Genomic DNA, 13,980 nt, shown 5'->3' with positions numbered 1-13,980 from the left:
AATCTCCACCTCACATTCTTGATATTTATTGCTTATTTATTTACTTTTTTCATTTTTGCATTTGCACAATTTGTCGCCTTTTGCACACTGGTTGTTTGCCCGTCCTGCCTGGCATGGTCTTTCATTGACTCTGTTATGTTTGTTGAATTTACCAACTGTGCCCCAGAAGAAAACAAATCTCAGGGTTGGACGTGGCACCAAAATAATGTGCCCACCATGTTCAGCAGCACAACACAACAGCAAAACAAACTCTGCAACAACAGCCAAGCAAAGCCATTTCCCCCGCGACCACCCACACGCACAGACAGGCCTCCTACCCCAGGACAGGCCACTTCCAGGCTCCTACATCCAGTCCCTGGTCCCGGATTTGCAGGCATTCGGCATCGACATCCAGACCCACCCCCCCAAATTTGACCTCTAACCTTTGCACTTTGACATTTAGTTTCAACCCCAGGACACCCTGAATTGTTGCTAATTTACCATCCAGCAAAACAATAACCATGAAGACAGGCGATGGATGAATAGTAGAGTGTATCCTGACTCGTTACATCATCGAGACACCAATGCCCAAAAACAGAGGCGGCTACAGAAAGTGGAGGTACCCCAGAAGACTTAGGTCCCACAACACAGAGTTCAGGACAGTTATTACTCTATAACCATCAGGCTCCTGAACCAAGGGGGGGATAACCTCATTCACCGTTAACTCTGAACTGACTCTGTCGCCCCCAGAACCACTCAAAATCGGGTTTATCATCACTGACATGTGCCACTAAATCTGTTGTTTTACAGCAAGATACATAGAGCTAGGGTACCTAAGACTACTGCACAGCCACACTGGAGGTGAGTGGAGAGCGAGTTTGTAAATCTGGCAGAATCAAAGGATGTTGGGAATGGCGAGGATGGAGTGCCATGGGGGTGGTGTGACACACCCAGCACCGAGACACAGGCAAGGTAATTTCATTCCAAGCAATTGGTTTATTGACCATTACAGAAGTCTCTCTGGTGCTTCCTGCTCCCCTCCACTATCCCTTCCTCTTTTCCCAACCATGATTCCCCTCTCCCTGCCCCCTTCACTTTCTCAGTCCACAGTAGAGACCCATATCAGAATCAGGAACTGTTCCTAACCCTAACTGTTAGCCTGGAGAATGTGGAATCGATATGGGTAGAGCTGCATAACACTAAGGGGCAGAAAACGCTGGTGGGAGTTGTGTACAGGCCACCTAACAGTAGTAGTGAGGTTGGGGATGGCATTAAACAGGAAATTAGAAATGCGTGCAATAAAGGAACAGCAGTTATAACGGGTAACTTCAATCTACATATAGATTGGGTGAACCAAATTGGTAAGGATGCTGAGGAAGAGGATTTCTTGGAATGTATGCGGGATGGTTTTCTGAACCAACATGTTGAGGAACCAACTAGAGAGAAGGCCATTCTAGATTGGGTATTGAGCAATGAGGAAGGGTTAGTTAGCAATCTTGTCGTGCGAGGCCCCTTGGGTAAGAGTGACCATAATATGGTGGAATTCTTCATTAAGATAGAGAGTGACATCGTTAATTCAGAAACGAAGGTTCTGAACTTAAAGAAGGGTAACTTTGAAGGTATGAGATGTGAATTAGCTAAGATAGACTGGCAAATGATACTTAAAGGGTTGACAGTGGATATGCAATGGTAAGCATTTAAAGATCACATGGATGAACTACAACAATTGTTCATCCCAGTTTGGCAAAAGAATAAACCAGGGAAGGTAGTGCACCCGTGCCTGACAAGAGAAATTAGGGATACTATCAAGTCCAAAGAAGAAACACATAAATTAACAAAAAATAGCGGCACACCTGAGGACCGGGAGAAATTCAGAGACCAGCAGAGGAGGACAAAGGGCTTAATTAGGAAAGGGAAAAAAGATTATGAGAGAAAGCTGGCAGGGAACATAAAAACTGACTGTAAAAGCTTTTATAGATATGTGAAAAGAAAAAGATTGGTCAAGACAAATGTAGGTCCCTTACTGTCAGAAACAAGTGAATTGATCATAGGGAACAAAGACATGGCAGACCAATTGAATAACTACTTTGGTTCTGTCTTCACTAAGGAGGACATAAATAATCTTCCGGAAATAGTAAGGGATCGAGGGTCTAGTGAGATGGAGGAACTGAGGGAAATACATGTTAGTAGGGAAGTGGTGTTAGGTAAATTGAAGGGATTAAAGGCAGATAAATCCCCAGGGCCAGATGGTCTGCATCCCAGAATGCTTAAGGAAGTAGCCCAAGAAATAATGGATGCATTAGTGATAATTTTTCAAAACTCCTTAGATTCTGGATTAGTTCCTGAGGATTGGAGGGTGGCTAATGTAACCCCACTTTTTAAAAAAGGAGGGAGAGAAAAACCAGGGAATTATAGACCGGTTGGTCTGACATCGGTGGTGGGGAAAATGCTAGAGTCAGTTATCAAAGATGTGATAACAGCACATTTGGAAAGAGTCAGCATGGATTTGTGAAAGGAAAATCATGTCTGACGAATCTTATAGAATTTTTTGAAGATGTAACTAGTAGAGTGGATAGGGGAGAGCTAGTGGATGTGGTATATTTAGATTTTCAAAAGAGTTTTGACAAGGTCCCACACAGGAGATTAGTGTGCAAACTGGCACACAGTATTGGGGGTATGGTATTGATGTGGATAGAGAATTGGTTGGTAGACAGGAAGCAAAGAGTGGGGGTAAACGGGACCCCAGTTGTTTACAATATATATTAATGATTTAGACGAGGGAATTAAATGCAGCATCTCCAAGTTTTCAGACGACACGAAGCTGGTTGGCGGTGTTAGCTGTGAGGAGGATGCTACGAGGATGCAGGGTGACTTGGATAGGTTAGGTGAGTGGGCAAATTCATGGCAGATGCAATTTAATGTGGATAAATGTGAGGTTATCCACTTTGGTTGCAAGAACAGGAAAACAGATTATTATCTGAATGATGGCCAATTAGGAAAAGGGGAGATGCAACGAGATCTGGGTGTCATTGTACACCAGTCATTGAAGGTGGGCATGCAGGTACAGCAGGCGGTGAAAAAGGCAAATGGTATGTTGGCATTCATAGCAAAAGGATTTGACTACAGGAGCAAGGAGGTTCTACTGCAGTTGTACAAGGCCTTGGTGAGAAGGCACATAGAGTATTGTGTGCAGTTTTGGTCCCCTAATCTGAGGAAAGACATTCTTGCCATAGAGGGAGTACAAAGAAGGTTCACCAGATTGATTCCTGGGATGGCAGGACTTTCATATGAAGAAAGACTGGATCGACTTGGCTTATACTCGCTGGAATTTAGAAGATTAAGGGGGGGGGATCTTATTGAAATGTATAAAATTCTAAAGGGATTGGACAGGCTAGATGCAGGAAGATTGTTGGGGAAGTCCAGAACGAGGAGCCACAATTTAAGGATAAAGGGGAAGCCTTTTAGGACCGAGATGAAGAAAAACTTCTTCACACAGAGAGTGGTGAATCTGTGGAATTCTCTGCCACAGGAAACAGTTGAGGCCGGTTCATTGGCTATATTTAAGAGGAAGTTAGATATGGCCCTTGTGACTAAAGGGATCAGGGGGTATGGAGAGAAAGCAGGTACAGGGTTCTGAGTTGGATGATCAGCCATGATCATACTGAATGGCGGTGCAGGCTCGAAGGGCCGAATGACCTACTCCTGCACCTATTTTCTATGTTTCTATGTTTCTAAAACATTGAACGTACACCTTCAGTCTCCAGTACCTCCACCCTCATGGTAGTAATGAGAAGACGACACAACCTGGAGGTTGGAGGTTTTTGACTCACATTCAAGGACACTTTAGATCTCTTATTCTGTATATAACTGCAAGAAAATGATTTCCAGGGTAGTATTTGGTAACATTATTGTATTTTGGACTCTGTAAGGGGGTTCAGCGTCTATTCAAAGACTTAAGTTCAAAGCCTGTTCCAAGCCCTTGACAATACAATAGGATGAGCTAAGCTATGTAGCACTGGAGAATGTTCTGGGAAGCTTCGCTGGGTTGTTGCCATGGATACATTTGCGTGGACAGGTGCCATACTCAATGGGTATAGAAGATTTCATTTGGGAAATCTCAGCGGGACAGAGGCCAAACACAGGCAAATGAGACTGACCTTGGTCAGGCTGAATGAGACGGACTGAAGGGCCTGTTAGCGTGCCATTTTAAACCCTGGAAGGGCAAGAAGCAAGCTTAGGAGGACAGGGCACTCCGAGGGGGGTTGAGGGGACTTTTGCACGATACTGTGGTAATAAACCCGATTCTGTTTAGTTGGTGTTTCCCTTGTGGATGCTGAGTCCCTGATACTCTGTAAGTTTTTCATTACACCTGTACACACAGCAAGACAATAAACCCCACGTCGACATACAATGATCCAAAGCACTCTACAAGGGGTACTTTAACAACAGGAAAGTACCATCCACTATCCATGCCTCGGAAAATTTTATAAACCTCTATTGGGTCTCCTCCCAGTCTCCGCTGACGTTTCGGGCCACGAGTCTTCATCAGGGTCCTTATAGTCTGCCCAGACTCCCCTAACAGCTCGTACTCTCTAATCCAGGCAGTATCCTGGTAAACTGCTTCTGAGCCCTCTGTGCCCTCGTTCGGGAGGTCAAATGTGAGTGTCAAGTTCAAGTTAGGTCAGCCCGCGAGCAGGAGAGGTGGGGGGGGGGGGGGCGGTGTGAACACAGTACAAACTGCCTCCAGACAGCAACGTCTTGAATGAATTCTTTGTGAATCCACTCCTTTCAAACCGGAGTAACACCTGCCTGCAGACAGACAGGAAAAATTTCAAACGTGCTTCCCTCCCTGCCTCCTCTCTCACTTCCCCCCTTCACCCACCCTGAACAACTTCAGGCCTAACCTCTTCAGAGATTGTTTCATTAAAAGCTGGCTGTACACTCACCAACCCCACCCCCATCCCCCACCAACTTGTCACTCCCCTTCTATTTTACTTTCCCCGAGACAGAAACTGGACGCTCTCCAAGGCAGCGGGTATGAAAGCGCTTTTCCACTGTGGTCAGGCTGCTGAACTCCTGTCCAGTTACTGTCTGTGAGAAAGCAACATCAGCTGCTAACTCAGCAGCATTTTGAATAATCCTCGCCTCAAAGGAAAGGAGCCGTGCTTTACAACGAGATGTTTAGCGAAAGAAACAGCTCATCTCGTTCACTGGATCGTAGGAGGCCTGCAAAAGCGGATGGGGAGGGTGCGGAGGTGGTTTCCAGGGATGTTGCCAGGGATGAAGGCAATAGCTGGGATTGTTTTCTCGCAGAATGGTGGGAGGCCGAAGGGAGATTTAATCGAGAGAGCACAAAATAATGAGGTAGTATAGACAGATGGAATCACTTTTTCTTAGCAGCAAGGCCAAGTCAGAAGCGTAGATTTGTTTCAGAGAAGAATTTTTACTCGAGGAGATAGGTGGGAAGAGGAGAAAACTGTAGATTTCAAAACTTCTGTCTAGAGAGTGAGGTGAAGCCACAGACTAGGTTGAGGGCCATAACTAGGATTCCAAGGACCGCGACCCAAAATACCACGGAATACCGCGGGCCGAAAACTGGGAAGTGGGATTCAGGTGGACATAGAACAGAACATAGAACATAGAAGCACCTCAACAGGCCCTATGGCCCACAATGTCTGTGGCCAAACATGATGCCAAATTAAGTTAATCCCATATGCCTGCCCGTAATCCAATCACAAACTAGAGAGAATCTGCTGCTGCTGGAAATCCAAGCAACACACACACACAAAAAAGTGGAGGAACTCAGCAGGCCGGGCACCATCTGGGAAAAGAGTACAGTCAATGTTTCAGGCTGAAAACTTTCTGTATGACTGGAGAAAACAAATGCCTCCCCCTCTGCTACATCTGCTCTCAGGATGGGGCTTTTCATTCTAGGACGAAGGAGATGTCCTCCTTTTTCAAAGAAAGGGGCTTCACTTCCTCCCCCACCAACGCTGATCTCAACCGCATCTCTTCCATTTCACGCACGTCTGCTCTGCCCTCACCCCATCCTCCCGCCACCCTACCAGGGTTAGGGTTCCTCTTGTCCTCACCTACCACCCCACCGGCCTCAACTTCCAGCACACAATTCTCCAGAACTTCCGCCACCTCCAATGGGACCCCACCACCAAGCACACCTTTCCCTCCGCCCCTGCTTTTTGCTTTCCACAGGGATCACTCCCTACATGACTCCCATCTCCATTTGTCCCTCCCCACTGATCTCCTGGCACTTATCGATGCTCCTGGTGTGTCCTCCTATACAGCGGTGAGACCTGATGTAGACTGGGAGACCGCTTCACCGATCACCTATGCTGTCCACCAGAAAAAGCAGGATCTCCCATTGGCCACTAGTTCCACTTCCCTTTCCCATATGTCCATCCATGGCCTCCTCCACTGTCGTGATGAGGCCACACTCAGGTTGGAGGAACAAAACCTCATATTCCTATGGGTACTTCCAACCTGATGGCATGAACAATGATTTCTCAAACTTCTGGTAACGCCCCGCATAACACCCTCTCCTTCACCATTTCCCATTCTCCTTTACCACTCTCACCTTATCTCCTTGTTCACCCATCAACTCCCTCTGGTGCTCCTCTCCCTTTTCTTTCTTCCATGACCTTCCACTTCTTTGACTAATTTACTTCCCAGCTCTTTACTTCAGCCCTCCCCTTTCAGGTTTCATCTATCACCTGCTGTTTCCCTCTCCGTCCCCCCCCCCCCCACATTTTAAATCTACTCCTCAGCTTTTTTCTCCAGTCCTGCCGAAGGGTTTCAGCTTGAAACATTGACTGTACTCTTTTCCTAGATGGTGCCTGGCCTGCTGAGTTCCTCCAGCATTTTGAGACTGTTGCCTGCATGTAATCCCTCTGCCTCATTCCCTGATTGTCAACGAGCCCATCTAAACCCTTCTCAAACTTTGCTATCATACCTGCTTCCATCATCTCCCCTGGGAACCTGTTCCAGGCCCCTAACCGTTCACTGTGTGTAACAAAAATTGTCTTATAAATGAGCTTTTAACTTTCCTCTCTCACCCTAAAGCTGTGCCCTGTAATATTTGACTTTTCCACCATGGAACAAAGACTGATTTTCTACCGTAGCCACACCCAGTGCCAACTTCATTGGTACATCTGCTCATTAATATAAATATCTAATCAGCCTATCATGTGGCAGCAACTCAATGCATGAAAGCATGCAGACATGGTCAAGCTGTTCCAGTCTTGTTCGGACCAAACGTGGGGAAGACTTTGACTGTGGAATGATTGTTGGTGCCAGATGGGGTGGCTTGAGTATCTCAGAAACTGCTGATCTCCTTGGATTTTCACACACAATCTTTAGAGTTCATACAGAATGGAGCAAAAAAACAAAAACCTCCAGTGAGCATAAACGCCTTGTTAATGAGAGAGGTCAGAAAATGCCCACACTGATTCAAGCTGACAGGAAAGTGACTGCATCAATGATGTGTGGAAGAGCATCTCTGAACTTGGAACATGTGAAACCTTGAAGTGGTTGGGCTACAGTACCAGAAGACCACACCGGGTTCCTCTCTTGTACCTAATGAGATGGCCACTGAGTGTATATCTCCTATAATTGTAGAATCTCTAATCAAGTTGCCCCCCCGCCCACCATTTAGCTTCTGACACTCCAGAGAAAACAGTTCAAATTCCCTAATGCAGGCAATCTCGTGCTGAACGTGCTCTATTGACTGCACATCCTTCCTGTAATGAGTCATGTAGAACTGTACACAATATTCCAAATGCGACCCAACCAAAATTTTACATAGCTGCAACATAGGGTCATAGAAAAGTACAGCACAGAAACAGGTCCTTCAGCCCATCTAGTCGTGCCGAACCATTTAAACTGGCTAGTCTCATTGACCTGCACGTAGACCAGAGTTCTCTATACACCTACCATCCAGATACCTAAGTAAACTTCTCCTAAACGTTGAAATCAAAATCACGTGGACAACCTGTGCTGGCAGCTCGTTCCACCCCCTCACCCACCCCAGGTGTAAAGAAGTTTCTCATTTTCCCCTTAAACCATTTCACCTTTCTCCTTTAACCTACAACCCCTAGTTGTAGTCTCATACAACCTCACTGGAAAAATCCAGCATAAATAAGAAGATAATAGAAAATAAATAAGAAGAGAAAATAAGAAGTCAGACATCGGCTACATCCTTTAAATTTGAGGAAACTTGGCGACCCTTTATTCATTATTTTCAAAGGCTCCGACTTATGGCCCTTCCAGTTACCTTTTTGAAGTTTTGGATTTGATCAGAAAGCTTTTCTTTTTTTCCTGCTTTTACTCTCAAGACGAGCTGCCCAGTTTTTTTTCCTACTTTTTTTTTGTGTTTTGGGTTTTCTCCCCCCATATGTACATTCCAATTATAAAAATTTCTTTATCTTTTTCCTTCTTGTTATGGATAAGAGGAGAATCAATGATCTCTTTTTATCAAATTTAAAAATTTTGAATTTTAAAACTTTTAGATTAATTCTATGTATGATTGTGATAATTTGTATTTTTCCTTCTATTTGAATTGTTATTGATATAGATTTTTGAGACAATTCTCCTCTTGTTTATTATACACACACACTTTTTTAATTAACTAATAAGAAGATTTATAAAGAAAGAAAGTTATTACCCTGCAAACATCAGGCAACTACAATGCTGAATTAAGTGTGAAAGCTATTGAAAAAGTGCAGCGCGCGGAAGCGATAAAGTGCATGATGACACTGAGGTAGATTTTGAGGCTAAGAGACCATCTTACTGTAGGAGAGGGCCGTTCAATGGTCTGATATCAGAGGGACAGAAACGTCCTTGGGCCTGGTGGTTAGTATTTTCTGACTTTTGTATCTTTTCCAAATTGGAGAGAGGAGAAGAGTGAATGTTCAGAGTGGGTGAGGCCTTTGATTATGTTGGCTGATTTACTGAGGAGGCGAGATGAACAGAACCCACAGAGGGAAGGCTGTTTCCTGTGATCTGTATCCAAAACTCCCTGCAATTTTGAACTCTAAAGGGGACAGTTCTAACAATGGGACAGAAGCCTTGTGGTACGTGCTTTGAGGCTTTTGTATTTTCTACCCCATGGGAGAGGGGAGAAGAGAGACCATTTGGGGTAGGGCATTTACCTTGGCTGTTTTCCTGAGGCAGTGAGAAGCGCAGACAGGGTTTAAGAAGAGGAGAAGGAAAGGGGAAAGGGTACTGGGTACAGTTATGAGGGAATGGGATTGCTCATTCAGAATGGGCGACAAGAAGGGAGATTACGCACAGCAAAGGGAGTGCAGAATGTGGGTGTATGGAGAATAGGGATTGGGGAAATGGCCCCAAGGTATTACCTACCCGGGAACAGACATCGACTCTATGGGTTAAATGGCCTCTTTTTTTGCAGAGGTAAAAAGAGATTGGGACAGTTGCCCAAAACCTTTGTCAGTGAGTCACAGTCTGATGAGGAGAGCAAGGGAGAGGTGGAGAGGAGGCTCTGGAGCTCTGAATAATAGCCAGGGAGGGAATGGCTTGCACCTGGGAGGCAGCAGAGCGCAAACTCAAGCCCAGAGGGCGACACCAGTTCCGCCTAACACTTACCGCCATGCTCATTCACTTCGATGTCATGGTTCGAAGACAGGATCTGGACCCCGCTGGTTCGATGAACTGAAAACAAAGAAAAGAAGTGAGGGTTTGCTGAGCAATGTTGCCAGGTACAGATCCAAATGCATTGCCAATCCCACTGTCCGCTGAACATCACAGATCCAATCGTGTTACCAATCCCACTGTCCACTGTACATCACAGATCCAATTGTGTTACCAATCCCACTGTCCACTGTACATCACAGATCCGATTGTGTTACCAATCCCACTGTCCACTGTACATCACAGATCCATTCACGTTGCCAATCCCACTGTCCGCTGAACATCACAGATCCAATCGTGTTACCAATCCCACTGTCCACTGTACGTCACAGGTCCAATCGTGTTACCAATCCCACTGTCCACTGAACATCACAGATCCATTCACGTTGCCAATCCCGCTGTCCACTGTACATCACAGGTCCAATCGTGTTACCAATCCCACTGTCCACTGAACATCACAGATCCATTCACGTTGCCAATCCCGCTGTCCACTGTACATCACAGGTCCAATCGTGTTACCAATCCCACTGTCCACTGTACATCACAGGTCCAATCGTGTTACCAATCCCACTGTCCACTGTACATCACAGATCCAATCGTGTTACCAATCCCACTATCCACTGTACATCACAGGTCCAATCGTGTTACCAATCCCACTGTCCACTGTACATCACAGGTCCAATCGTGTTACCAATCCCACTGTCCACTGTACATCACAGATCCAATCGTGTTACCAATCCCACTATCCACTGTACATCACAGGTCCAATCGTGTTACCAATCCCACTGTCCACTGAACATCACAGATCCAATCGTGTTACCAATCCCACTGTCCGCTGAACATCACAGATCCATTCACGTTGCCAATCCCACTGTCCACTGAACATCACAGATCCAATCGTGTTACCAATCCCACTGTCCACTGTACATCACAGATCCAATCGTGTTACCAATCCCACTGTCCACTGTACATCACAGATCCAATCGTGTTACCAATCCCACTGTCCACTGTACATCACAGATCCAATCGTGTTACCAATCCCACTGTCCGCTGAACATCACAGATCCATTCACGTTGCCAATCCCACTGTCCACTGTACATCACAGGTCCAATCGTGTTACCAATCCCACTGTCCACTGTACATCACAGATCCAATCGTGTTACCAATCCCACTGTCCGCTGAACATCACAGATCCAATCACGTTGCCAATCCCACTGTCCACTGAACATCACAGATCCAATCGTGTTACCAATCCCACTGTCCACTGAACATCACAGATCCAATCGTGTTACCAATCCCACTATCCACTGTACGTCACAGATCCAATCGTGTTACCAATCCCACTGTCCACTGAACATCACAGATCCAATCGTGTTACCAATCCCACTGTCCACTGTACATCACAGATCCAATCGTGTTACCAATCCCACTGTCCACTGAACATCACAGATCCAATCGTGTTACCAATCCCACTGTCCACTGTACGTCACAGATCCAATCGTGTTACCAATCCCACTGTCCACTGTACGTCACAGATCCAATCGTGTTACCAATCCCACTGTCCACTGTACGTCACAGATCCAATCGTGTTACCAATCCCACTGTCCACTGTACGTCACAGATCCAATCGTGTTACCAATCCCACTGTCCACTGAACGTCACAGATCCAATCGTGTTACCAATCCCACTGTCCACTATACGTCACAGATCCAATCGTGTTACCAATCCCACTGTCCACTGAACATCACAGATCCAATCGTGTTACCAATCCCACTGTCCACTGAATGTCAGATCCACACATTACCAATCCCACTGTCCACTGAATGTCAGATCCACACATTACCAATCCCAATGAACATCATAGATCCAACATACTCACTACATTCTCTTTCACAGGGACATGCACAGGATAGATTTAGAGGGATATTGACCAAACGTGGGCAAATGGATGCCCCTTGGCATGGATCAGATGGGCCAGAGGGCTTCTTTCCATGCTGTATCAGCAAGGCATTGTGTGCCCAAACAGGGACTCACCCAGACACACAAGATATTAGATTACGTTTGCTTTACTTGTCACAGGTACTCTGAAACGTAGAGTGAAATGTCCTGTTTGCATCAACGACTAGTCCAGTATTGTGTGCAGTTTTGGTCCCCTAATCTGAGGAAAGACATTGTTGCCATAGAGGGAGTACAAAGAAGGTTCACCAGATTGATTCCTGGGATGGCAGGACTTTCATATGAAGAAAGACTGGATTGACTAGGCTTATACTTGCTGAAATTTAGAAGATTGAGGGGGGATCTTATTGAAATGTATAAAATTCTAAAGGGATTGGACAGGCTAGATGCAGGAAGATTGTTTCCGATGTTGGGGATGTCCAGAATGAGGGGTCACAATTTAAGGATAAAGGGGAAACCTTTTAGGACCGAGATGAGGAAAAATTTCTTCACACAGAGTGGTGAATCTGTGGAATTCTCTGCCACAGGAAACAGTGGAGGCCAGTTCATTGGCTATATTTAAGAGGGAGTTAAATATGTCCCTTGTGGCTAAAGGGATCGGGGGTATGGAGAGAAAGCAGGTACAGGGTTCTGAATGACCTACTCCTGGCACCTATGTTTCTATGTCGAAGGGTGTGCTGGGGGCAGCTTGCAAGTGTCGCCATGCTTCTGCCATTGACATAGGTAACCCACTACTCACTAACCCTAACCTGTACATGTTTGGGATGTGAGAAGTAACTGGAGCACTTGAAGGAAATCCTCACCATCACGGGGAGGAGTACATACTCCTTAAAGACAGGGGTAGGAATTAAACCCAGTCGCTGATTACTGGCATGGTTAAGTGTTATGGTAACCACTTCACCACCGTGCTGCCCAAGTGACCACGGATACTGGAAATGGAGCAAAAAGACAAAGTGCTGGAAGAACTCAAAAGATCAAGCAGCATCTGTGGAGGCAAAGGGTGGTGGGAGTTTTATTTAAGTTTGCTGACAACCGCACTGTCATTGGACGAATCAAAGGTGGTGACAAATCAGCATATAGGAGGGAGATTGAAAACCTGGTGGAGTGGTGCCTCTAACTCAATCTCCACAAGACCAAGGAGCTGACTGTTGACTTGAGGAGGAGAAAACCGGAGGTCTAGGAGACAGTCCTCATCGGGGCAACCAGAGGTGGAGAGGGTCAGCAACTTTACATTCCTCCGTGTTATCATTTCAGAGGACTTGCCCTGGGCCCAGCGTGCAAGTACAGCTGTGAAGAAAGCACAACAGCACCTCTACTTCCTTAGAAGTTTGCTAAGATTTGGCATGACATCTGAAAATTTGACAAACTTCTATAGATTTACGGTGGAGAGTATATTGACTGGCTGCATCACCGCCTGGTATGGAAAATCCTACAAAAAGTAGTGGATATGGCCCAGACCATCACAGGTAAAGCCCTCCCCACCACTAAGCACACCTACATTGGAAAGTTGCCGCAGTAAAGCGGTATCCGTCATCAGGGATCCCCAACACCCAGGCCATGCTCTCTTCTCACTACCACCATCAGGAAGGAGAAGCAGAAACCTCAGGAGTCATTCCATCAGGTTCAGGAACACTTATTATCCCTCAACCAGAGGGGATAATTTCACTCAACTTTACTTGCCCCATCACTGAACAGTTCTCCCATTCAATTGACTCACTTTCATGGACTCTTCACCTCATGTTCTTGATATTATTTCTTATTTATTATGACTATTACTTTTTTTTTCTTTTGTATTTGCACAGTTTATTGTCTTTTGCACACTGGCTGTCCACCGTGTTGATACAGTCTTTCATTGACTCTAAAAAGTCTGGCGACCCTTTATTCAATATTTTCACATGATTTAGTTTATTTTTATTTAATTATTTTTCTTCACTCTTTTCGGAAAATCCTTATCCATGAAGATTCAGAGATGACTGGAAGGATTTTTTTTTCTCTCTTTTTAAAATTTTATCCTCAACTGGACTGCCCAATCTTTCTTTTTCTTTCTCTTTTCCTTTGTCTTAGTTAGTTAGTGGGTTTTTTTTCCCTTTATCAAATAAAATTTTCAATCTTTTTTTTAAGATTGCTATGAGTTGTAGTTATTTTTTTACCATTGTATATATAACAGCGTAACACTTTACCTATCTGATTTTGATATATTTTCTGTTTTTTTTTTATTGCTGTTTAGGTCTTTTATATTACCTGTTTGCTAACCTCCTCCTCCGATTTGTATATCCTTTATTGGAAAGTCATAAAGAGATTGAAAAATGAAATAAAATGACTCTAAAGTTCATTTTATTGTCAAAGTATGCATGTACAATACAACTCTGATATTTGCCTTC

General features: G+C 45.0%; 1 protein-coding gene across 1 annotated transcript in view; it reads right to left on the bottom strand.

Moving 5' to 3' along the window:
* LOC132393538 (junctional adhesion molecule B-like) overlaps window positions 1-13,980 on the bottom strand; it is an 85,250-nt gene that overhangs the window by 34,554 nt on the left and 36,716 nt on the right. Inside the window, exon 2 of the mRNA XM_059968919.1 lies at window positions 9,598-9,663. Within this exon, the coding sequence (XP_059824902.1) occupies window positions 9,598-9,663 (66 nt within the window). The remainder of the gene's footprint in view (window positions 1-9,597; window positions 9,664-13,980) is intronic.

The sequence above is a fragment of the Hypanus sabinus genome, chromosome 4, assembly GCF_030144855.1.
Source record: "Hypanus sabinus isolate sHypSab1 chromosome 4, sHypSab1.hap1, whole genome shotgun sequence".
Taxonomy (NCBI): Eukaryota; Metazoa; Chordata; class Chondrichthyes; order Myliobatiformes; family Dasyatidae; genus Hypanus; species Hypanus sabinus.
The sequence above is the reverse complement of the archived record's forward strand: the minus strand, read 5'-3'. Positions and strand labels throughout refer to the sequence as shown.